General features: G+C 33.8%; 1 protein-coding gene across 4 annotated transcripts in view; it reads left to right on the forward strand.

Moving 5' to 3' along the window:
* The window catches only part of SLC16A7 (solute carrier family 16 member 7), a 167,961-nt gene extending 144,063 nt beyond the window's left edge, over positions 1-23,898 (forward strand). For all 4 annotated transcript variants that reach the window (XM_082667078.1, XM_082667080.1, XM_082667077.1 and 1 more), the window contains 3 exons: positions 3,033-3,176; positions 6,900-7,718; positions 14,196-23,898. In XM_082667078.1, the coding sequence (XP_082523204.1) occupies positions 3,033-3,176; positions 6,900-7,718; positions 14,196-14,470 (1,238 nt within the window). In that variant the 3' untranslated portion in view covers positions 14,471-23,898. The remainder of the gene's footprint in view (positions 1-3,032; positions 3,177-6,899; positions 7,719-14,195) is intronic.
* The last annotated feature ends 527 nt before the right edge of the window (positions 23,899-24,425 follow it).

The raw sequence follows: 24,425 nt of genomic DNA on the forward strand, positions 1-24,425 counted from the left end.
TCATGTGTGATGAGAATTTATTTCCTTGAAACTTCATTTTTCTTGTTAATACAATAAACCGAGTTGCTTTTAAGGTCGGAGAGAGATGTCAGATCGTGTTGTGTTTTACATCTAATGTTAGATGTCTCCTCGGGCTAATATTAAGCATTTAGAGATTTTTTACAAAATAAGCTTATTTTATTCTGTATCATAATTTTAATTTTGCCTCCACAACTATTACAAAGTAGAAATAATTTATGACATTTTATAAGCATTTAATATTAAGGGGTATGGAGTGTTGATTATTTCTAAATAAATCACTTATGAAGTATATCTTTTTTGTGCTAGAAAAAGATTACACATAATTATGTAAACATATCCCTTACAGGATATCATTTAACTAAGATATATAATTTAAAATAAAGTTACTTGTTAAAATTAGAACTCTCATTGCATCTTGACTGATACCACTGTAGAATTTATCAAACCTTGCTCAAAAGAAGTGCCAACACCTCTCAATGTTGTCTTTAGTGGCTACTCTTAATCAGTCACAGTAATGGGACACAGCTTTGACGTGGTTGTCCCAATCTATAGCTATAATTATTTCCCATACATTGCAAATGAGGTTGTGATTCATAGACTATTTTCAAATTTAAATTTACACTATTTAGGCAAACACATTTATAGAATATAGTAATCAGTTTGTTAGTTATGCGGGCATCACGTAGAAAATGGAATATGTAATATCATATGTAATATCAGTGATACTGGGAAGAAATTGTTATTAGTCCAAGTATTGATAAATGCGTTTGAATTCATTCTGATAATCTAGTATTTATCAAAGCATCCATCACAGTTCTTAAAATAACTTTGTTGATTATTTTTTCCTCTGGAAAATAATGCATTCAGGATTATATTTGTGCTTTTATTATTTTATCCTTGGAGTCTGTCAACTGGCTTTATACCAGGAGCTCAAGAAATACTGCATTGAACTGATCTGAGTTGAATTGAATTGGTTAAGTAGTTTTAAGACAAGGAATTGACACCTAAATTCAGTAATTAATCAAGCTAATCAATTGATTCTGACTCTCCCGCTCTCAGAAAGGCTATTTGAATTTAACTTCATGCTTTTAATTAAAATGTTTATTTCCTAAACCAATGTATACGTTATAATAAATAACTATATTTTATATATAATAATATATATTATGTATATATATAATTTCTTCAGATGAGTTTTACCATATTAGGGACAGAATTCTATTCTTTTCACATCACCTTGTACAATTTTCATTGATTTTTTTCCTCTAACCCTGCTGTTCTTATAGAGCTGTCTTATATATGGCCCTTTTTAGGTTTATTTTGTTTGATATTAAATGCAAAATGTGGTATTTTGTTTTTGAGTTCTTTTTCTAAAATTATGTGTTATTATCGATATCCTTTCAAAAGATATTGTGGAGTAATATTAAAGACTGGCCACGGGTATTTATATTTATAGGTAAAGAATAAAAATATTAAGTATAGTTGTGTGAAAGAATAAGGTTGTATTGACAACTGAATCTCAATGTGTTTTAAATACCATCCATGTAGAAGCTCTCAAATGAAATGCAAATTTTTAAGTTTTAATATTAACTAAAAATTAGTTAATTTTTTCTAGGCTAAAAACTGGACTGAGAATTCTGACCTAATGTAATTTTTTTCCTCAAAGCAGTGCCCCTAGTTTCAGATGAAATATAATTTTAAGTTAAGAAGGAAATGTCAAAGCAAATAATTCACACTCGGACAGGTCTTATAAAGTGGTATACGGACTTTCAAAGAATCTAAGATAGCCTCGATTGTTAAGTTGCACCACTATTTTATGAAGTACCACTAAAGAAAAAAATGCTGCACGTTAAAATAAGACACACCAACTCTTTAATATTTAGATTTTTATTTTATAATTACTAAAAGAGCTTTTTTAGACATAGATTATTTTAATCATTTTAATCACTCCTGAATATTTATATGTGCATACACACACATACAAATATATCAGAAAATGTATGTTAAATACATTGCATAAGGCATTCCTAAAACTTCATCCTGTTTAGTATCTAGCTCTTCTGCAGTACGTTTTGAGTCAGAGCGCTCGATGTTCATGTTTCCCACATTAAGATTTTTCCCTTTGCTGGTGAGGCAGCCTGTCTTAATAGAGAGAGCCGCCATTTTCTCTGGCAGTTCTATCTAAACTGCTGCACCCGTTCTGTAAATTTCGATGGTGGTACTTTCTTGACCTTACCGGAATGTATCAACAGAAGCTTTTTCAAACAACAATCAGGATTCATATTCATTTCCTTTTTCAAATGGTCCTTAAATGGTCTGACTGAAATATGAGGAATTTCCATTATCTAACCAAGCCACAGAAATAACAACCAAATTCAAGCATACCTAAGCCATGGTAGCAACATACTACCTATGACTGCCCCCCGATGGACAGGAATTGTTAAGAGACCATCAGTGTAAGACATCCTCATTTCTAATATAATGAGGTATGTAAACAGTTGGTGACTTAGAATAAAAAAAATATAGTATTAAAGAAAAGTCACAGTGGAGTATAATAAAAAAAATTCAGCTGCAATTAAGGACATATGTGTGTGTACAAACATACATTATTCTAGAAAATAAAATTCTAACAGACAAGTCATTTATATAATCCCTAGATTTTTGTTAGGTAAATTTACCTGCATTTATTAGGATATTTAGGCAGTTTAGCTATGTCCTGTTGAAAAACTTTTCCATCAAAAGTTGAATAATTATGGTCCTAACAAACTCTGTGTTAAACAATTCTAATTTATTATTTTATGTGCTTGTATATATATGGGTAAAGATAACCAGTCAAATTGATTGGAAAGTATTAAAAAGTTTTCATGATATTCCATGTGACCTAATATTTTTCTTTAATCATTAAAATGTGCTTTCTCAAATTTCAAAATTAACAAATGTTACGAATAATAAATAAATTAATAAATAATAACCCAGCAACTGAATATTTCTTAATGTCCTCTCTACCTCAGGTCCCATAAGTAGTGTTTTGGTGAATAAATACGGTAGCCGGCCAGTGGTGATGGTAGGAGGTTTGTTATGCTGTTTGGGAATGGTCACAGCCTCTTTTAGTACCAGCGTAATAGAGCTTTACATCACCATGGGATTCATTTGTGGTAAGTCAAGTTTTGTTTTCATCTTATTTTCTTCTTAACAGTCCCTGTTGTTTACAAAGCTCTGTCAGAAGCACGAGCAATAGAACATTCTTATTGTTTCCTTTGAATTTCTTTTTTATATCAGACGCTATCTTAAAGTAATGTCCTCTGGTACATCAAAATACTGGCTATAGGCTGGCCAATCAAATTTCAAGCAATGGAAACAGCAAGTTATCAGACATGTTATGTGTTATGATGTAAATGTCAAAAAGAAAACCTCTTTCGTTTGTTTTTACAGTTTCAACATTTAATATTCAGCCAGACTTGTGGACACAGACTTCCTGGCATATAAATAGCTTCATTAAAGAAAATATTTTCATTACTTATTACTATTAGTGTCTGACTTATCACTCATACTAGGTTAAAAATGGTGCCAAAAAGATATTTCCTGGATTCACTGATTAGCTTTAACAATAGAATTGTTGTTGCCTGTATTTTGATTAGTGGTAGAGCTCTGCATGGATATCCCTTCTTTTTCTTACTAAAGGATTCTGTTTAAAAGCTCTGAAAGGCACATTTGCCACTAAAGACAAATATTTTAAAATGACATCCCGTCACTTGATTATAGTTGCTTCTCATGCATGTCGGTAGACGCTAGCTGACCTGCATATGTACATTTGGAAAATACTATCTTTATTAGCCTCAGCAGTAAATTGCATTACACAAATCTACACTCAGAATTTTAAGAAAAATTAGACTTCAACATATAAAGAAATTGAATCATTTCCTTTTGCCCACAGATAAAAAGGTAAATGTATTTCTCTTTTTATGACTTTAGATCAGTCTAACCTTGCATTAATGTATTATTTGATTAAAAAATTAGATGTATTAAAGCCTACAGTAATAGTGATGTTAAAATCTTTCTCTTTACAACCTATGGACAACTCTCTTCTTTTTTGATATGGTAAAACACCTTTGACATTTTTTAAAATATTTATTTATTTATTTGGCTGTGTCAGATCTTAGTTGCGGTATGCAGGATCTTTCATTGTGGTGCACGAGCTCTTCATTATGGCGCGTGGGCTTCTCTCTAGTTGTGTCATGCGGGCTCTACAGCACACGGGCTCAGTGGTTGTGGCCTGCGGGCTTAGTTGCCCTGTGGCATGTGGGATCTTAGTTCCCCGACCAGGGATCAAACCCGCATCCCCTGCATTGGAAGGCGGATTCTTAACCACTGGATCACCAGGGAAGTCCCTCCTTTGACATTTTAAGTGAGAATCTTCTTATATCTAAGAACTGTCATGGTGGAGTGAATGCCCTTTCCTTTGTGCAGAAATACTACATACAGGTGACCTTGAACAACATGGGTTTGAACTGCAGGGGTCCACGGTACTACACGATCCATGGATCCATGTTTGGTTAAATCCTGAGGAGAGATGGCTATAAATGATACATAGATTTTTAGCTATGCAGAGAGTGGGCCCTCCTAAACCCCCCACTGTTCAAGGGTCAGCCATATGTCACTTGGCCATAGAATTCAGGCTGGGCCCACAAGTAGATGTATTAGGGAAAAGATGGTTTTGATGTTACTGTGTCACAAATAACAATAGCATTTTATGTTATTCTAGCTTCAGTTCCCTTCCTTTGGGCCTTAACGGCTTTGGTGCTTCTAGTCAGCCATTAAATATACCTATAAGGGATTTATCTTAAGTCATTATCAGCCAAAACTTATTGGTATCTGAAATCAGACAGGTCTAGCTTTTAAACCTGACTCCGCACACATGAGCCGTGTGATCATGGATAAATAAACCCCCTTATGCCTCAGTCTCCCTGTCTTTAAAATGGGAAAATAATACCTCTTTCCTTTGGGAGTTGTTGTCATGATTAATGTAAAAAATGAATATATGGTACTTTACAGAGAGTACCCAGCATTTTGTCACTTTTAAATAAATATTAGCATATAATAATAATCACATCATCATTATATAACATCTTAAAGTTCTAAACCTTACTCGATTTTAGCAAAATCCTTTTTTGTTATTGACGGAATTGGAACTCAAGACTAAGTATTTACCCAGTAGTACACGTAGGTAAGTAGTCGAGGCAGATTTAGATCTTTTTTTTTTTGCAGTAGGCGGGCCTCTCACTGTTGTGGCCTCTCCCGTTGCGGAGCACAGGCTCCGGACGCGCAGGCTCAGCGGCCATAGCTCACGGGCCCAGCCGCTCCGCGGCATGTGGGATCTTCCCAGACCGGGACACGAACCCGTGTCCCCTGCATCGGCAGGTGGACTCTCAACCACTACACCACCAGGGATGCCCAGATTTAGATCTTTTGATTTCAAATCTCCTGTTCCTTTTACCATATGCCAGACAGGAAATAGATGACCACAATCTCCTAAGGAGAACTGGCATTAACATCTGAAAGCAAAATTCCCGGTGACAGAATGGGGGCACAGGCAGGGAGGATGGCTTAAGGTAAAGAAATTTGAACTTGGAAACTCAATTCCTGGGTTTTAATTTGTGTTCTTCCACTTACAAGCTGCTGCCCATAGTTTTATTATTTAAATGTTGGATCTAATTACACTCATTCTGCATACATCACAAGTATGGCTGAGGTAGAATCAGAGAGCACACTGCCCTGTCACTCTCCAAAGCATGTTCTTGGTTCCTTCTTGTCAGTTTTTAGAAACCCTATTACAAATACTTAATACAACTATTTGTATTAATTTGTATTAGAGGTGTGCAGTAAGTATTTGTACTCAGAACTCAGTGTTCCAGAATCTTAATACTTAACCAATTTGCAACTGTCTCAATTTACATAAACTGGTAAATGCAGAAGAATTCCTACTTCTATAGATCCTAAAATAATGCAGAATAATGCCCAGGCTAAAGGGGAAAGAGAGGTATCAACAGTTTGTATAAATCAATTGTATTTACTTTTTAAACAAACATTTGTTTCTGTTGCCAAATAGTACCTTGGAGAGCTATAAGAAGTAATTCATTTCTCAAAGGCAATACTCAACACTGTCAAGGTGTCCCTAGAAACAGTAGAAACTTTTGACTCATATAAACAATCAGCTTTAATCCCTGAAATGAGAATATGTTTCAAGCAAAACAAAAGTTACTTATTTTTTAGTTAATACGCATGTACCTCTGTAGTCATGAAATGTGGAATGTGAGGGATAAAGAGCATGAAATCGATGGCATGAATTGATTACTCTTTTTTATTATTTGCATAGCTTTGAAAGAAATATCTCTGGGAGACCTAAGATTATTTATAAATGACAACTTTTTTAGTCTGTTCACTCTATTCCACTCTGAAAGAAAGTATTCACATTTTAAATGCACTCTTGCCCACAAGGAAGATATTTATTCTCTATATGTGTAGATAAATATAGAGAGAGGTTAATTTGTTTGTGGAATTAAGTGATTGTAACTAAGAACGAATGAATTCTGTCCCGGTTTCAACCTATTCTATGATTATTGCAACAGAAGTAGAAGTTCTTGGTTTTATTTTTGTGTTTTAAAAAGAAAGGAATATGAACCTGTCATGCCTCTCAGGTGTCCAGTTATGAGAACCTTTTTGTTTACGTGCCATCCTATTGATAATACATAATTATTAAAAATTACTACGTGCTGTTGCATTTTTAGTTCTGCCATTTTCACTTGAATGTACATTTTGAGGAGTAATTTCTTTTGAGTGGCATAATGTGTTTGTGTTTTTCTTCCTTTTGTTTTTTTTAGGTTTAGGTCTAGCCTTCAACCTGCAACCCGCCTTAACAATCCTTGGCAAGTACTTCTATAAGAAACGGCCTATGGCGAGTGGCCTCGCAATGGCAGGAAGTCCTGTTTTCCTAAGTACACTGGCTCCTTTCAATCAGTACCTCTTTAATACTTATGGCTGGAAAGGAAGCTTCTTGATTTTGGGAGGTTTACTGTTGAACTCCTGTGTGGCTGGGTCCCTTATGAGACCTGTTGGACCCAAACTAACTACTAAGAAGTCTAAACAAAAGGCTGGTGAAAAAGTGACTGATCCAGGCATGAAGAAAAGACATAGGAAGAAATCAATATGCGCAAAAATTGATAAGTATTTAGATTTCTCTCTTTTTAAGCACAGGGGATTTCTGATATACTTATCTGGAAATGTCATTATGTTTCTGGGGTTCTTTGCCCCCATTATATTCTTGGCTCCATATGCTAAAGACAAAGGAATTGATGAATATTCTGCAGCTTTCTTGCTGTCTGTTATGGCTTTTGTTGATATGTTTGCCAGACCTACTGTAGGATTCATTGCAAACTCCAAATTAATCCGACCCCGAATCCAGTACTTCTTCAGTTTTGCGATTTTGTTCAATGGAGTGTGTCATCTCCTGTGCCCGTTGGCTGAGGACTACACAAGCCTGGTGGTGTATGCTGTATTTTTTGGCCTTGGATTTGGGAGCGTTAGCAGTATCCTCTTTGAAAGTCTCATGGACCTTGTTGGCGCTCAAAGATTTTCCAGTGCTGTGGGTCTCGTCACAGTTGTGGAGTGTTGCCCCGTCCTTCTTGGTCCTCCTCTTGCTGGTAAGAATATTTCTCATCAAGTAAAGCAAAAAGCATAAAATTAATATCCACTAACCAAGACTTTCTTTGTAGTGTAAAATGTGGTTTGTAATAATAGATACTAATTGCCTAAAAGACTGTGGTGTGTTAATTTTAGCCCTTACTATGTGTTTTTAAATTTCCTAATTAGTCTATTTTAGACAAAAATTTCATTCAGAGCCTGGAGTTATGAACTTAAGAATTTAAATTAGACTGATAATTAGCATAATTTTCAGGTTTTTACCTATATCAACTTGTTTTGTGTTTTTAAAAAATGTATCATAAAAATAAAATTCCACTTTATTTTATCATTGATAAACAGATTTCTCTTTTTTATTAAAATGAGTCAAAAATTTGAAGTAATGCTCTCAAAAGGTCAAGATCTGTTTTTTGTTTGTTTGTTTGTTTGTTTTTTGCGGTATGCGGGTCTCTCACTGTTGTGGCCTCTCCCGTTGCGGAGCACAGGCTCCGGACGCGGAGGCTCAGGGGCCATGGCTCACGGGCCCAGCCGCTCCGCGGCATGTGGGATCTTCCCAGACCGGGGCACGACCCCGTGTCCCCTGCATCAGCAGGTGGACTCTCAACCACTGTGCCACCAGAGAAGCCCCTGTTTTCTTATTGGTTATATTAATATAGAATTTGTTACATGCTTAAGGAAGGAATACTTTTATAATATCACTAATTGGAATATATGAATAGGAATGCAAGAATGAAGGGAAGTTCATTCAAAGTCATTTTCTTGATCAGATACTTATATTCCATATTTATAACAATTACCTTTAGATTTTAAGATCTAAAATACCGTCAGTGATGCCTATAAAAAATCTCTATGCTAAATTATGTAGTAAGGATACTGAGTAAAGACATATGTATAAGTTCATTTTTGAAGTTAAGACTTTGTTTAGTGTTAGACTTAAATGTTATAAATATTAAATACTTTTCGTTGTCCAGTCTTTTTCAGTAATCACTGTATAGCATTGCTTTAGTTAATGCTAAATGTAGGTATTTACTTAGACCTCTTGGCCTGCCCCCTAATGGTCACAATAATTGCTGGGCTAAACATAAATTTTTTTCGTGTATTTAAAATCAGTGTTTAAAGTCTTCCTACATGACATCAAGGAATCATTTTGAAAGTGGGAAAATTCATGCTTAAATTGTTAATCTTAAGGCACCATTGACATGTACCTTTTGCTTTTTCATTTGGTCAGGAATGAGTGGTATAGTTGTTGACTTTTTCTGTCCACCAGGACTGTCCTCTGGTATCTAGTACAGATGCTTTGGATGGTATATCTCTCATTATAGATATGCCAGGGCACCAAAACAATTTTCAAAGTGAATGAAGCCAGTAGTTCTTATTCATTTTGGCCAATATATGCCTATCTTTTCATACAGAATTAGTTTTACCAAATGGGTTTTAGAAGTCTATTCATTACCAATAAAATTCTTAGTATCAACAGAGAAAAATCTATTTCACCAGCCATGATGGGATGAAAAAATATCAAGTCAGCTCAATAGGCATAGTGGATGGGTGCTATGGAAATGAATGAATCTGATTTGGCCATTTCTACCTGGGCTGAGACCTATTTTAATAATATTTACATCAATTTCAGTATCCTTGAGGGCTTATTTTGTTAATATTGCCAAACTATTGCACCAGTGCGATCAGTGGCAGTAATTGATTTGAGGCTCATTGTTGAAGCTTTCAGGCTATAGCCATAACAGAGTAGCCTTTTTTTTATCCTGTTTCTGCCTTCTGTTATCCCTGATATTCCTTGACTTTTACACTGGCTTTTCCTCTATAGCATTCAGTCACTGCTAGCATGGCATCTGGCTTATAGTAGGCACTCAATAAATACTTTCGAATGAATCGCTGTTGTTGCAGTTACTTCTTACACAGTTGCTGCTGCTGCTACTAGTCTTGTTAGTACAACAGTGAAAGGCAGGGAGAGCATGATTTTTATTTTTATTTTTTTCAACTCGAACTTCCACTGCTACATTCAAAAAGAGCTGAAACTTTAGTTCTGGAAATCATATCTGCTTTCTTGATGCTAAAAATTCCCAAAACATTTAGAAACTATGTTGATTTGGCAATACAAAGTGATGATATAATTCTGATGGGGCAAAAGACCTAATGTTTTTGTATTTAGATATGTAATAATCATTGTATGAATAGGAATATTTGACTAAAGTTAGAATGGAAAATTAAATTACACAATTTTTGTTCTGTTTTTTATGTATATATCGTACTTACTCAAATTAACTCCAATAAGTCCATTCTAACATTTACCTAATTAAAGCAGAAAACTTTGTTGAAGTAAATAATTTCACAAGTAGCTAAATTTAATAACAAGCCACTAACTAGATTCTTGTCAGAGTGATGGAAATTATTATTTTTTTAATTTAATTTTATTTATTTTTTTATACAGCAGGTTCTTATTAGTTATCAATTTTACACACATCAGTGTATACATGTTAAACCCAATCGCCCAATTCATCACACCACCATCCCCACCCCCCCACGGCTTTCCCCACTTCCTGTCCATACGTTTGTTCTCTACATCTGTGTCTCAACTTCTGCCCTGCAAACCGGTTCATCTGTACCATTTTTCTAGGATCCACATACATGCATTAACATACGATATTTGTTTTTCTCTATCTGACTTACTTCACTCTGTATGACAGTCTCTAGATCCATCCACGTCTCAACAAATGACCCAATTTTGTTCCTTTTTATGGCTGAGTAATATTCCATTGTATATATTACCACATCCTCTTTATCCATTCGTCTGTCGATGGGCATTTAGGTTGCTTCCATGACCTGGCTATTATAAATAGTGCTGCAGTGAACATTGCGGTGCATGTATCTTTTTGAATTATGGTTTTCTCTGGCTATATGCCCAGTAGTGGGATTGCTGGATCATATGGTTATTCTATTTTTAGTGTTTTAAGGAACCTCCATACTGTTCTCCATAGTGGCTGTATCAATTTACATTCCCACCAAAAGTGGAAGAGGGTTCCCTTTTCTCCACACCCGCTCCAGCATTTGTTGTTTGTAGATTTTCTGATGATGCCCATTCTAACTGGTGTGAGGTGATACCTCACTGTAGTTTTGATTTGCATTTCTCTAATAATTAGTGATGCTGAGCAGCTTTTCATGTGCTTCTTGGCCATCGTATGTCTTCTTTGGAGAAATGTCTATTTAGGTTTTCTGCCCATTTTTGGACTGCGTTGTTTTTTTTTTTAATATTGAGCTGAATGAGCTGTTTGTATATTTTGGAGATTAATTCTTCGTCCATTGATTCATTTGTGAATATTTTCTCCCATTCTGAGGGATGTCTTTTCGTCTTGTTTATGGTTTCCTTTGCTGTGCAAAAGCTTTGAAGTTTCATTAGGTCCCATTTGTTTATTTTTGTTTTTATTTCCATTAGTCTAGGAGGTGGATCAAAAAAGATCTTGCTGTGATTTATGTCAAAGGGTGTTCTTCCTATGTTTTCCTCTAAGAGTTTTATAGTGTTCAGTCTTACATTTAGGTCTCTAATCCATTTTGAGTTTATTTTTGTTTATGGTGTTAGGGAGTGTTATAATTTCATTCTTTTAAATGTAGTTGTCCAGTTTTCCCAGCACCACTTATTGAAGAGACTGTCTTTTCTCCATTGTATATCCTTGCCTCCTTTGTCATAGATTAGTTGACCATAGGTGCATGGGTTTATCTCTGGGCTTTCTATCTTTTTCCATTGATCTATGTTTCTGTTTTAGTGCCAGTACCATGTTGTCTTGATTACTGTGGCTTTGTAGTATAGTCTGAAGTCAGGAAGTCTGATTCCTCAAGCCCCGTTTTTTTCCCTCAAGACTGCTTTGGCTATTCAGGGTATTTTGTGTCTCCATACAAATTTTAAGATTTTTTGTTCTACTTCCCTAAAAAATGCCATTGGTAATTTGATAAGGATTGCATTGAATCTGTAGATTGCTTTGGGTAGTATAGTCATTTTCACAATATTGATTATTCCGATCCAAGAACATGGTATATCTCTCCATCTGTTTGTATCATCTTTAATTTCTTTCATCAGTGTTTTATAGTTTTCTGCATACAGGTCTTTCGTCTCCCTAGGTAGGTTTATTCCTAGGTATTTTATTCTTTTTGTTGCGGTGGTAAATGGGAGTGTTTCCTTAATTTCTCTTTCAGGTTTTTCATCATTAGTGTATAGGAATGCAAGAGATTTCTGTGCATTAATTTTGTATCCTGCAACTTTACCAGATTCATTGATTAGCTCTGTAGTTTTCTGGTGGCATCTTTAGGATTCTCTATGTATAGTATCATGTCATCTGCAAACAGTGACAGTTTTACTTCTTCTTTTCCAATTTGTATTCCTTTTATTTCTTTTTTTTCTCTGATTACCGTGGCTAGGACTTCCAAAACTATGTTGAATAGTAGTGGTAAGAGTGGACATCCTTGTCTTTTTCCTGATCTTCGTGGAAATGCTTTCAGTTTTTCACCATTGAGAATGATGTCTGCTGTGGGTTTGTCGTATATGGACTTTATTATGTTGAGGTAGGTTCCCTCTATGCCCACTTTCTGGAGAGTTTTTATCATAAATGGGTGTTGAGTTTTGTCAAAAGCTTTTTCTGCATCTCTTGAGATGATCATATGGTTTTTATTCTTCAATTTGTTAATATGGTGTATCACATTGATTGATTTGAATATATTGAAGAATCCTTGCATCCCTGGGATAAATCCCACTTGATCATAGTGTATGATCCTTTTAATGTGCTGTTGGATCCTGTTTGCTAGTATTTTGTTGAGGATTTTTGCGTCTATATTCATCAGTGATATTGGTCTGTAATTTTCTGTTTTTGTAGTATCTCTGTCTGGTTTTGGTATCAGGGTGATGGCCTCATAGAATGAGTTTGGCAGTGTTTCTTCCTCTGCAATTTTTTGGAAGAGTTTGAGGAGGATGGGTGCTAGCTCTTCTCTAAATGTTTGATAGAATTCACCTGGGAAGCCAGAATGATGGAAATTCTGACTAAACAAATAGGTGTATTTCAGAATCACCTGGAATATGCATATGATAAATAATATGGATTTGTGTATACTAAATTTTGCCAGAATTATTGTTAAGAATTAGATGCCTGCATAAGCAAGAGGCAAAACTAAGTACAAACAGTATAAACTGAAGCGTGTTTAAAAGACAGTAAGCTTTGCAATTATATGGCAGCAGGCTTGGTTTTCAATGTTCTCAATATCAAATGGATATGGAATTTAAGAAAAAAAAAATGTCCTGAAGAACCTAGGGGTAAGGCAGGAATAAAGACGCAGACCTCCTAGAGAACGGACTAGAGGTTATGGGGAGGGGGAAGGGTGAGCTGTGACAGGGCGAGAGAGAGTCATGGACATATACACACTAACAAACGTAGTAAGGTAGATAGCTAGTTGGAAGCAGCCGCATGGCACAGGGATATTGGCTTGGTGCTTTGTGACAGCCTGGAGGGGTGGGATAGGGAGGGTGGGAGGGAGGGAGAGGCAAGAGGGAAGAGATATGGGAACATATGTATATGTATAACTGATTCACTTTGTTATAAAGCAGAAACTAACACACCATTGTAAAGCAATTATACCCCAATAAAGATGTTAAAAAAAAAAATCAAATGGAACAAAAACTTTCTTCCTGATTAGTTTGGCCTTAATAATTTAGATTCAGACAAAGTGGAAAACTGTGATTAGCCTAAAAAGTGACATGACACTTAACCAAGAGGTTTGGTGAAGCCATTTTACAGAGTAGTTAAGAATACAAGATGCAGACACACTGGTTAGAGCCCAGATCCTGCCACTCACTCACTGGCTGCGTAACCATGGTCAAATTACTGCGTAGTGATCTTGTAAGGATTAAATGCAAAATTACAAATAAAGCATTTAGCCTAGTGCTAGGCATAGAGAAAGCATTTAGTAAATATTACCCCCACTAGGAACCTTATAAAAGCCTCTGAATTTGTCCTAAAGAATGTAATTTTTCCTCTTTATCGAAAAGATAGTAAATGTGGAAAGGTTGAAGCAATCTCAATATGTATGCTATAAATCTATTCATATATATGTTTACATTTGTAAATACGTATGTATTTCTACACATGTAGGTTTAAAAATGTATCTCACACATTTATGTATCTATGGATATATACACAAACACATATATACCTAGCTTATCTTGGTTGTACACTTTTATTGAGGGTAGTAATTTTCAATAAACTTAATATACTAGTAATATAATGCAGAATGTGCCTGTAAATGCCTTTACTATGCATATGTGGAAGTCATAATCTAGAATATTTTTTTCTTTATTAAACTCTCATTTAGTATTAACTTAAATAAGAAATAGATATGCAGTGTGGAGAAGAATTTATTTGCAAATGTTAACATTTTATGGCTGATTTATTATGCTGTCTTAAAAGACATTCTTTGTCTCTTAGGTAAACTGGTGGATGAAACTGGACAATATAAATACATGTATGTGGCCTGTGGAGCTATTGTAGTCCTAGCCAGCGTGTGGCTGCTCATTGGCAATGCTATCAACTACAGACTGCTCGCAAAGGAAAAGCTGAAAGAGACAACGAAGAAAACACATACGCCTGAGTCCCAAGAATCTGAATCCTTGAAGCCATCTAAAAGTCCTGATGTTAGTGTCAAAAGTCAAACGGCAAAAGGATCAGGGGTTAATCCCTCAGAAAGAGAAACTAATATTTAACAAGAATCACATCTCTCATTTCAGTGTTTATGACTTTCTTACGAGTATTTTTTTTCCAACATATTAGAAGGTTTTTAGTTGAAATGAGGAGTCATAAGTAAGTATGGAAAAGAGATTTTCCTTAATGGCAAAATTTAAAAAAGTTTGTTTTGTAAAATTTACTTGGGCAGTTAAAATTTGAGATTATGCATATAAAGAATTCATGCAATGGGCTTATGTCCATACATGACTCTGGCTGCGGTGGTTAAAATGATTTTAAAGTCTTCCAGTGACTTCCATCTTGGTTATAGAGATCTGAATCCCAAACCACTGGATTAAGTAGTTAGAAGGAGTATGTTTAATCCTGTTAAGACTATCCTCTCCACATTTCATTTTTTATTTGATATTAAAGGGTGAAATGGAATTGAAGGAAATGAATTTTACCCGAACATACACACACTGACACTCACACACTACTTTACAGTGTGGATTTTAAAGATAAGAACATGGGTGAAAATGAGGGTGGCCTTAATTTGAAAATACAACTAACTGCTGCAAAAAAAAAGCATATGCATATATGAAATAAATTTGAAAAAACTCCATTTTAAACTATTATTTCTGAGCATTGTCTGATTTGATTCATGCATGCATGTGATTTCTTTGAGGAGGACCACAAGTACCTGGTGCTAGTGAACAGAACCCTCAAATAATTTTCAGAATTTACTAATATGTAAATCAAATTAAAAGCCTAAATGACTCCTAGCAATGAGCTGTCTATTGATTTTAAAAGGATTTTAGTTAGTAATCCAGAAAGTAATCAGGGACTTCTTTTAACCAAACTCAATTCAGACTCACTGTTATACTGAGACATCGAAGTGGAATCAACCGGAATCCTGGTTGACAGGCTTACACATAGGCAAAATTTTAATTTTTCCCAACATACAGTGGTGATCAGAGGGTTACTGTTATCAGTAATCCATCTGAGTAAAGCTAAGAGTGGGAGGTGCTTATAGTGAGCCCTCCAAGCTCTCTCATTTCCCTCTCCTCCATGACAAGCAAAAGCAAAAAACAGAAATCCAAACAGGCTTTTTACTCAGCCACTGAAAATATCTCATATTATAGGAAAGGTAGCACTTGAAAATTCCACCCTCTACCGATAAGCTTTCCTGCTGCCTGCGAGCATAACTAAACCAGGAGACTTAAAAATGGCTTCTAGAACTGGAGGTTGTGTATGATTTGATATATACTTGGAAAGTGTAGATTTAGTTTATAACTTGAGAGAAAGAAGCCTGCAACATGCCAACCCAGGTTAATTTAGCAGTTTCTCATTTTCATAACTATATGAAAACATTTGGGACTGAATCACTCTTGAATACAGAGGCATATGATAGATCTGTGCATTCAGAACTATAAATACCATTTTGAGTAAGTACTTTTAAACAAGAAAGAATTTATACGTTAGATATAAAGTTATAAATATTCACCTTTATAAATCTGAAGTTTAAATTAAGGTCATGATTAATAAAAAGAATTTAGTTCTTGATTATTGAAGTAATGTCATTCTTAAGATGTCAAAAGGAATCTGCCGTTCTTCTTACTATTATTATTGCAATAGAGGCAGGTGCTATTCTTATTTCCTTTAGGATTGCGCTTGGATTCCAAGCATTTGTGATAGTTAACACTAGGGATTTGATTTGTAAACTTTAGGCACTGTTTAAGCATGTGGCTCATGTTTAGCAAGCTATATAAAATTCCATATTTCAATTAACATTCACTTTTTTACATAAAGATATTTGTATTTTTAAAATATTAACTAAAACAATATGTGCCAATACCATAGGTAAATAAATCAGGGAAAATGTGACAATATATATTTGTTCTTAATTTAGTTTCACCCAATCTTGAGTCTTGAATGAGCTATTTTCATATTATTAGCGTTTGTATTCAACTGTGACTTGTCATAAAAAGTGTGACATCATAAATTGTTCAGTAGCTTTCCAATCTTAAATGTTTCCCAAAAAGTGCCTTGAATTCTCTGAAGATACACATTTAAATTAATATAGATAATAGACCTCTGGGACAAGTAATGATCATGGGGTTTTAGGGCTAAGGCATAGTCCTTTTTATCACCTGCTGGTGGGTGCATTCCAGTGGCTTTCTCCATGGAAGGAGGTTTATTTACTTGCTGATGAGGTTCTTGTCAAGTCAAAACCAATTTGTATTTGTTCTATTGCTCTTTGATCATCTTCTTTAACTTTTCATTCCTAACACTGATTATATTAAATTGTTAAAAAAAGAAAGGGAAGTGAAATTGCACATTCAAAGCACATGACATGATGTATAGTCATGCCTGACAGTAGCACTGCACAAAGTTACAAATATGTATGCCTCTTAATTCCTATACATAACTGTTGAAAGTTAAATCACAACACACTTGAAACAGTGATATAAACTCACATACAGTTTTCAGAATTGTTTCAGGGTAAAATAAATGTTTCAAGTTGTTTACTCTCCCAAATCTCTTGAACTTGTTAGAATATTTGTTGCTTGAACAGAATCTTTCAGAGATTGAGAAGAAAATATCAACCTAGAACATTTATTATTATAAAGTTGCCTAAACGAAGGAGAAAATATAGTTGGCTTTCTGCAACAATTAATGATTAGTCAGAAAGTATTTCTTCCCCAAGGGAATGACAGGTTTTAGATGATCAAGACACCGTGAAGCAAAGTCAGAAACCATTAAAATACCTTTCAGTCCATTTTTCTGTTATAGAATTGTGCAGAAGGAAGGTTATCATAAACCTGGGTACCAAAATAATTCATGATCACTGGCTAGTTTAAGTATTTTTCCATTTGTGATAACAAGACTCCTCGTATTTTTCACCATTTAATCTTAAATGTTCCTTCACTAATTTATGAATGCAATATGGGATATAGACATGTCCTGACACATGCCCATCCTCTTTCTTGATCCTTTTTGGAGCCAACCAGCACACATTTAAGAGGCAGTTGGGTCAGGTTCTGGTGTCCTTCACATTGGAAGACAGGATGTTTTCTCAGTGTAAATTGACATGGCTCATAAATTTCACTTCTTTAGTACCAAGTTCTAACCACCTTATCTCATGGGTCTCCCCTGGACACTAGGAAATAAGTAAAATAATTTGGTTTGATATATTTGAATGTACACTTTAAAAATCTAGGTATTTTTTACTCATCCGTCTCTGGCTGTACATGGCAGAAAAAAAAGACCATAAGACGTATGCTGAAAATGTAAGTTTTTATATTGATGTTATAAAATGTAGAGATATACTTAATCAGTTAGTTGAAACTTATTTTCCATCCAAAAATACCTTTTAAAAAAACCCTCTTATATGTACAATGTTGCAGGCTTTTAATAAAACAAAATAATCATGATTGTTAGGCTCAAATTAATAGGGAAAAAGGATGTGAAGTGGGAAGGGAATGGATATTTATGTTTCCTGCATTTTGCCTATTTGATATTCAAATAGAATCATAGGTAGAGGCTATTGGCCTGATATAATAGATAAGTGAAACAAAACAAAAAACAGATATACAAAGAAGTTCACAAATTACCCAAAGTTAAAAGGTAGTATGTGACAGAACCAGAAGAAAAACTCAGGTTTACTTAAAAGCAGAAAGAGCCCCTAGGGTGTTCACTGCCATGTCACCTCCCCCTAGAAGCTGTAGATACAATGGTAGATAAAATATAGATACAAAAAAATTAAACACTGTGGTAAACCAATTAGATTCAACTGCAATCTGTATTATGATTTATTTAGTGTTTATTAGAGACTGCATTTGCTATAACCTGAATATATAATTTCAATTTGCCTGCTTTTCTAACCAATGCAAATTATCCCAAATAACGGTAATGATTATATAATAGCTGTAATTGCTTCAATGTGACTTTTTTTTATAAAAATAATGAAATATTTATATGACTCAGGCATAATATATTTTCCCTTAGGTTGGGTTTAGAGGAAAAATGCTATTTTCTTTATGGATAAGTAATTCCCATATTAGTTGCTACTTATTATGACTCAAAAATTAAAAGTACTTACTATGAAACATTATGTTCAGAATTATAGTGATTCTCACTTATAGGATTATCCCAACCTACCAAAAATTTGTAAAAATCTTATGAGATACAAAAGATTTGGTTCATCTACACAGTATATATTTATTGGCATCACTTAATGCAACTGCCACTACACTGTAACTAATTTTTCAAGTTTCCTGAACATCTGGATTGTTATTCTCCTTTCCGTCCCTTTGTTCTACAGAGAGAACAAATGCCATTGCTTTTGTCTTCTTCTTCTAGACTTTTGGCATCCTTAGAATATTGTTCTCTTTAGCTCTATTTCAGATGGTGCACTTCTAATGTCATACATCTTTCACAAAGTCACTCATGCTGCATCTGGTCCTATATATTGGGTTTGCAGCAATGACCATGTTCCTGGAGTCATCAGTGTATACTTTTGGCTAAGACCACTCATCTTCACCAGTAAGGGAACTCATGTGACTGTAGGCTTGAGGTTTCCTGGATAAGGAGGGTGCTTATATTCTAGAAGAGTTTTTGTTATTATGAATCTTCCTTATGCATGATAAATAGATAACTGAATATGACTTTTAAGAATCTAGAAAAATCGATCTTCCTGTCCTTGATATTTACTATTCTGGATGTTTGTAACTCTCTTAAAGTGCCGAAATTTTGAGAAACAAATCTTACCATCACAGCATAGCATCATTATATGTCATCCTGTAGGCTCTTTCAATGCAATTACATCACAGATACATTATAACAACTAGATTCTTGCCATGACAATTCACAATACGAAAAAGCATCAAAATCATTGAGATAAAAATTGAAATTAAATCTTTACTCATCCTACTTATTTTTTAGGTTTTGATTTCTACATATTTATGTGCACGATCTCACATTTGAGAAATGCACTTAAAACCTGAAAAGCCCAATTATTAGTAATTAATTATAATGCCTGTATAATCAAAATCACAAACTATCTTTATTGATAGTTTTTAAAAAATGAATAATTTGCTGAGTTCACATTCTCTTTTGTAGCTCTGATTTTCTCTTCTTTGTTATCAAATTGTACAACTTTAGGTTTTAATGCTTCAAGGTCCTATGATCTGGTCTATCTTAGTCTTCTGCTTTGCCTTCACTTTAGTTCACTTATGTTCAGTTCATGGAAGAATTATTATAGCAATGAGAATCATAACTTTAGGTCTCTACTTTAAGAGGAAAAGGAATATTGCAAAAAAGAATTTTTTACTTTAGTGGGACATATGAAAACTTTTAGACCAAATTATTTATCCCATCCCAACCCCATGCTATGTACCTTCCTCCCCTCCTTTTTTTCCCTATGCTTATTTTTTAAAATAATTTTTAAAAATTATTTTTCTTTCATCATTTTTCATAATGTCTAGGCCAACTTCTTTAGCATTTTTTATCTAATTATGGACATTTTTAGTGCAGCATTTTTGTTTCTTTGGTGGGTTTAGTTATATCTCCACTACTTGCATAATCTCCATGTTTTTCAGTCTTCATATGTACTTGTTAATAAGGTGAGTAATATTCAGGAGTATTTCAGTAGACTATGATTCTGTGACCATAAATTCATTACCATATCAGCAAATATTTTTCTTTACATGGTAAAAAGAAAATTTTTTTTTGTTTCAAATTCAAATATGGCAAAATAAGCTAGAGAGCTCTGTATGAAAACATTGGTATTCAACATTCTATTAAGACATAAGTCAGTAAAAAGTTCTGTTCAGATGAACAAAAGAATGGGATTCTTATTGCATATGAATTTCAGGGTGAAATTTTCAAACATATTCTAAGTGTTTTATTCTGAGTTTTTAGTTGTTTTACATTTATATGCATCTTAAAAAAAACGTTTTTCAGTTAAACTCAGTTTATATAACTTGTTCATTTGAGTACAGGTTTCTGATATATTATTTAATGGACTTTATTTTTCTGCCACATGCTTTCTATTTCTAACTAAAGCATGAATATTTCTGGATTTAGTGAGAAAGGACATGTAAACTAAAATGTTTATTTTCTAAGCATTATATGTAATTGTGTTTTGATTTGTATTGCATTTTTGTTTTGATATATTAAAGTTAGGTTTGTTAGATATCTGCATTTTGACAGAATAAGACTAGAGCAGGTAAGGTCTTTGCCTAAACATATACATGTCCTCTGAGTAAATGCAGTCTTGGAAATAGAACCAGGTCTTTTAACTTCTAACCCACTTTTTTTCTCCATTAGCCATCCTATTTGTAATAGTGAATTCTATAGGCTAAATACATATTTCTTGGAAACACATATTCTAATCTTACTTGATAAATCCTTTATTTCCAAAATGAATACATTTCTCCTAATTGAATCATCCTTTGCAAAATGACGTTTATAAATGTAATTTGAAAAATATTTGCTGATTCCCACAGCAGATAATTCTAAGTGAATTGGACGTAATAACTACTGGGATGAAGGATTTTGCACAATATCTGTTGTTATAGCAATATGTAAGTCATTAAAATAATACTCAGCAGTAACCTGTTTATAGAATCCATGTGTCCATATTCCATTAATTCCATTTATTTTGCTTATGTTCATATTTTGTTTTAGAAGCATTATTCACTCACTTCTTTTCTAAAAGTATAATGCCAGAGCAGAGTGTGCAATACAAGTTTGCTAAATTATTAATTTGTGAGAAATTTTCGCTATTGTGTAACCTTGAGGAGAAGGGAAGACCTCCACCATATTTTTTGATCTAAGAATCTGAGGATGAGTTAATAGAATAGAATAAAATCTATCTCAAAAGTTCTTGCTTTCTAAATGGTCATTTCACCTACTTAAACAATACTGAAATCTACAACAGGTGTCTGGCAACAGTAAGACTACAGTTTCTTTTATTTTAGAGATACCATCTACTTGCAGCCCCATCTTATCTAGATCTTATTTCTAGATTTTTCCCTTTTGCTTTCGTTCAAAAAAAAAAAAAAAAAAACACTCCTAAGTAAAATCCCTGGTGAAGGGAAAGAGTGGTTGCTAATAGGAATTCACTCTGTAAAAGTGTAAAAACAGGAATCTGTACTCAGTATTTGTTTGCTTAGTTCATCAAGGATATTTACACTAAGAACATACTTTAATAAAAGTTTTGATAAACTGATGTGTCACAGTAAACTTTTTCATAAAAAGGGCCTTAAACACACTTACAGTCAGTGACATGTCTGGATGTGTTTGGTTAGATTCAGCTAAACTGACATCCAGATGCTAAATGTGCATTGTCATTGTGATGGGGGGGTGGAGTCTGTAGCTACAGTGAGTACATCAACTTAATAACGTAAGATTCTTTCTTAGTAATGATGGTAAGAATGGCATTGCACATTAATTAGATATTAGGCATAGAAATCCCTCTTTTGAAGATGGAAGAGCAGGATCTTTTCAAATATTTGCTAAACTTTTACATTCGATTTGAAGCTTTTTATTTAAAAGCACGTTCCTCCAAATATTTTAAACCAGCATGTTGGTTAACATTTCCTAGAATGAATAATTCCCCATTTTTAAGGAATTTTGGAAAACATTTCATTTACTACTTATATTTCTTCAACACATGTTTTTTTTAATACCATTATTACATTTGGGCAAATATTAAAAGTAACATTATTGGGATAAAAGTTATACATAATGACATGTTTCTAATAAGACAGACATAAAGCATTCCTTGGCAATAGCTGAACTTAGATAACTTTTGCAAGAAATCTTTAGGGATTGGATTTAGGGGTTAATCTATAGAATTATTTTTTAAATATAAATTATATTTTAGGTTGTATTTTTATGAGTTTTAAGTGAAAAAAATTTAAATGTAGTCGATTTGTTTGTTCTGTAGGCATCTTCAAGACCACTGAACAAATGGTCACACTGTCACGTGGTCTATCAACTACAATTACTATGTTAGTGAATGAAAGAGAAAGGTAGCTTTGCTTGACACCAAAGGTGATCCAATCAGTTGTTTTTACATGACCTAAATCATCACTGTACATATTTCATTTTCTTAAAAAAATCAAAAAGGTATAAAATAATTAATATAAATGCCTGTCAAAGTTTAAATATAGAACCCTCTTCTTTTTGCCTTCTTACAGATGAATGTACTTAAAGTGACTGTGATTTGATCTTGGAATATATATTTATGTCTGTACTTTTTGTACATGTAGTAGTTCTGAACTGGGCAAATAAAATATGTGGGACCAAATTAACCAAAAATGAAAGAACTGGTATTTTCATACAAATATGTATTTTGTTTTTAATATATAGTATACATTTATTTAAATCAGGAATATATTATATTGTTGATCATTTTAAAAGTTTATTTAGTTCAGTATGTTCCGACTTCATTTTTAAGCAAGCTTGTTTGACTACTGAACCATTTACTGCCGAACTTTCATTTATACTATGATGTTATACAGACAAAATGTTTTAGAAAAATCTCTATTGTGGTTTTTAAGTTTCACTGTATAACTAACTTGGAACCAAATGTTGAATTACTCTGTGGGAGTACATATTTTGCCTGTGGTTTTGAATGTATTTTCAAATTTATCTATTTCTTACTAGACTGTGAGCTCCTTGTGGACAAGGATATTATCTTAGTTATAATAACTTTAATGCCTAGCAAAGTGCTAGGCACAAAATAATTCCTTAATTGAAATGAACTGATGGACCTAGATTATTAAATGAATACTACAGTATTCTATGATGGAGACTGAATATATATTAGAAAATTTCTCTGGCTAACTTTCAAAGGCTCAGTGTATATCAAGGGAATTCTCTAGCTAATTTTTAAAAATGCGGAAAACAAACATGTAACATTTGCTTTATCTTAAAATTGATACTCTGTTTTGAAGGTTTATTTTTATTTTGTAAGTAAACATTCTATGCAAATGCTGAAATATGCAACAGCTAAACTTCATGGTACATATTAACTAGTTTTATTTTCTTTAGAAAATCAGAAATGCTCAACTTAGGCTTCCTGGAAATAAATGTTGACAATCATTTTATTAACCAAAGGTGCTACTTGTTTTCCAATATTTACCTTGATCATAAGTGCTCCTGTCTGCTGAGCTTTATTTCTTCCTTTCTGGGGGGAGTTGCAGGGAGAGGAGTGCAAAAAAAAATTACATCTTTTTTGTCTGAATTATGCAATTTAGCACTGTATGTGTTCCTTTGTACTCTATTATTATTGTATTTTAATTATTATTTCTTACTGCTCACTAATTTTTATTTCAGGCCTAGGCTGTTTCTTAAAACGTATATGCATGTATATTTATATAATATGTAAGGAAAAAACCTGTATTTCTTATTAACTTAAAATTAAAATGACGAATAAATGTTTATGTTAAACTTTGAAATGAAATCTGCACTGCTGTTTTTTTTGAATGTACATAACCGATTAATGTCAATGGAAGTCAGACACAGCCAAAATGCAAGCCATTCCTAAGGGCTGAAATGAATGTCTGTTGTTGTTTTCACGTGTATACAGTTTACTAGATTTACACAGAGGGGACACATTCAGTTCAAGATGAGAACATTACCTGCACCACAGAAGTTTCCCCTCAAATCCCTTCCCGGCCTGCTCTCCCTCCTTTAACTTTTTAATAGACTTTAGTTTTTAGAGAAGTTTTAAATTCACAGCAAAATGGAATAGAGATACAGAGATTTCTCATATATGCCCTGTCCCACACATGCATAGCCTTCCTCATTATGAGTGTCCCCTTTCAGAGTGGTACATTTGTTACAACTGATGAGCCTACATGGATGTGTCATTATCACCCAAAGCCCATAGTTTACATCAGGGCTCATTCTCGGTGTTGCACACTCTATGGGTTTGGGCAAATTTATAATGACATGTATCCACCTTTATAATATCATACAGAG

Source organism: Grampus griseus (genome assembly GCF_964374135.1).
Source record: "Grampus griseus genome assembly, chromosome: 11".
Classification (NCBI taxonomy): domain Eukaryota; kingdom Metazoa; phylum Chordata; class Mammalia; order Artiodactyla; family Delphinidae; genus Grampus; species Grampus griseus.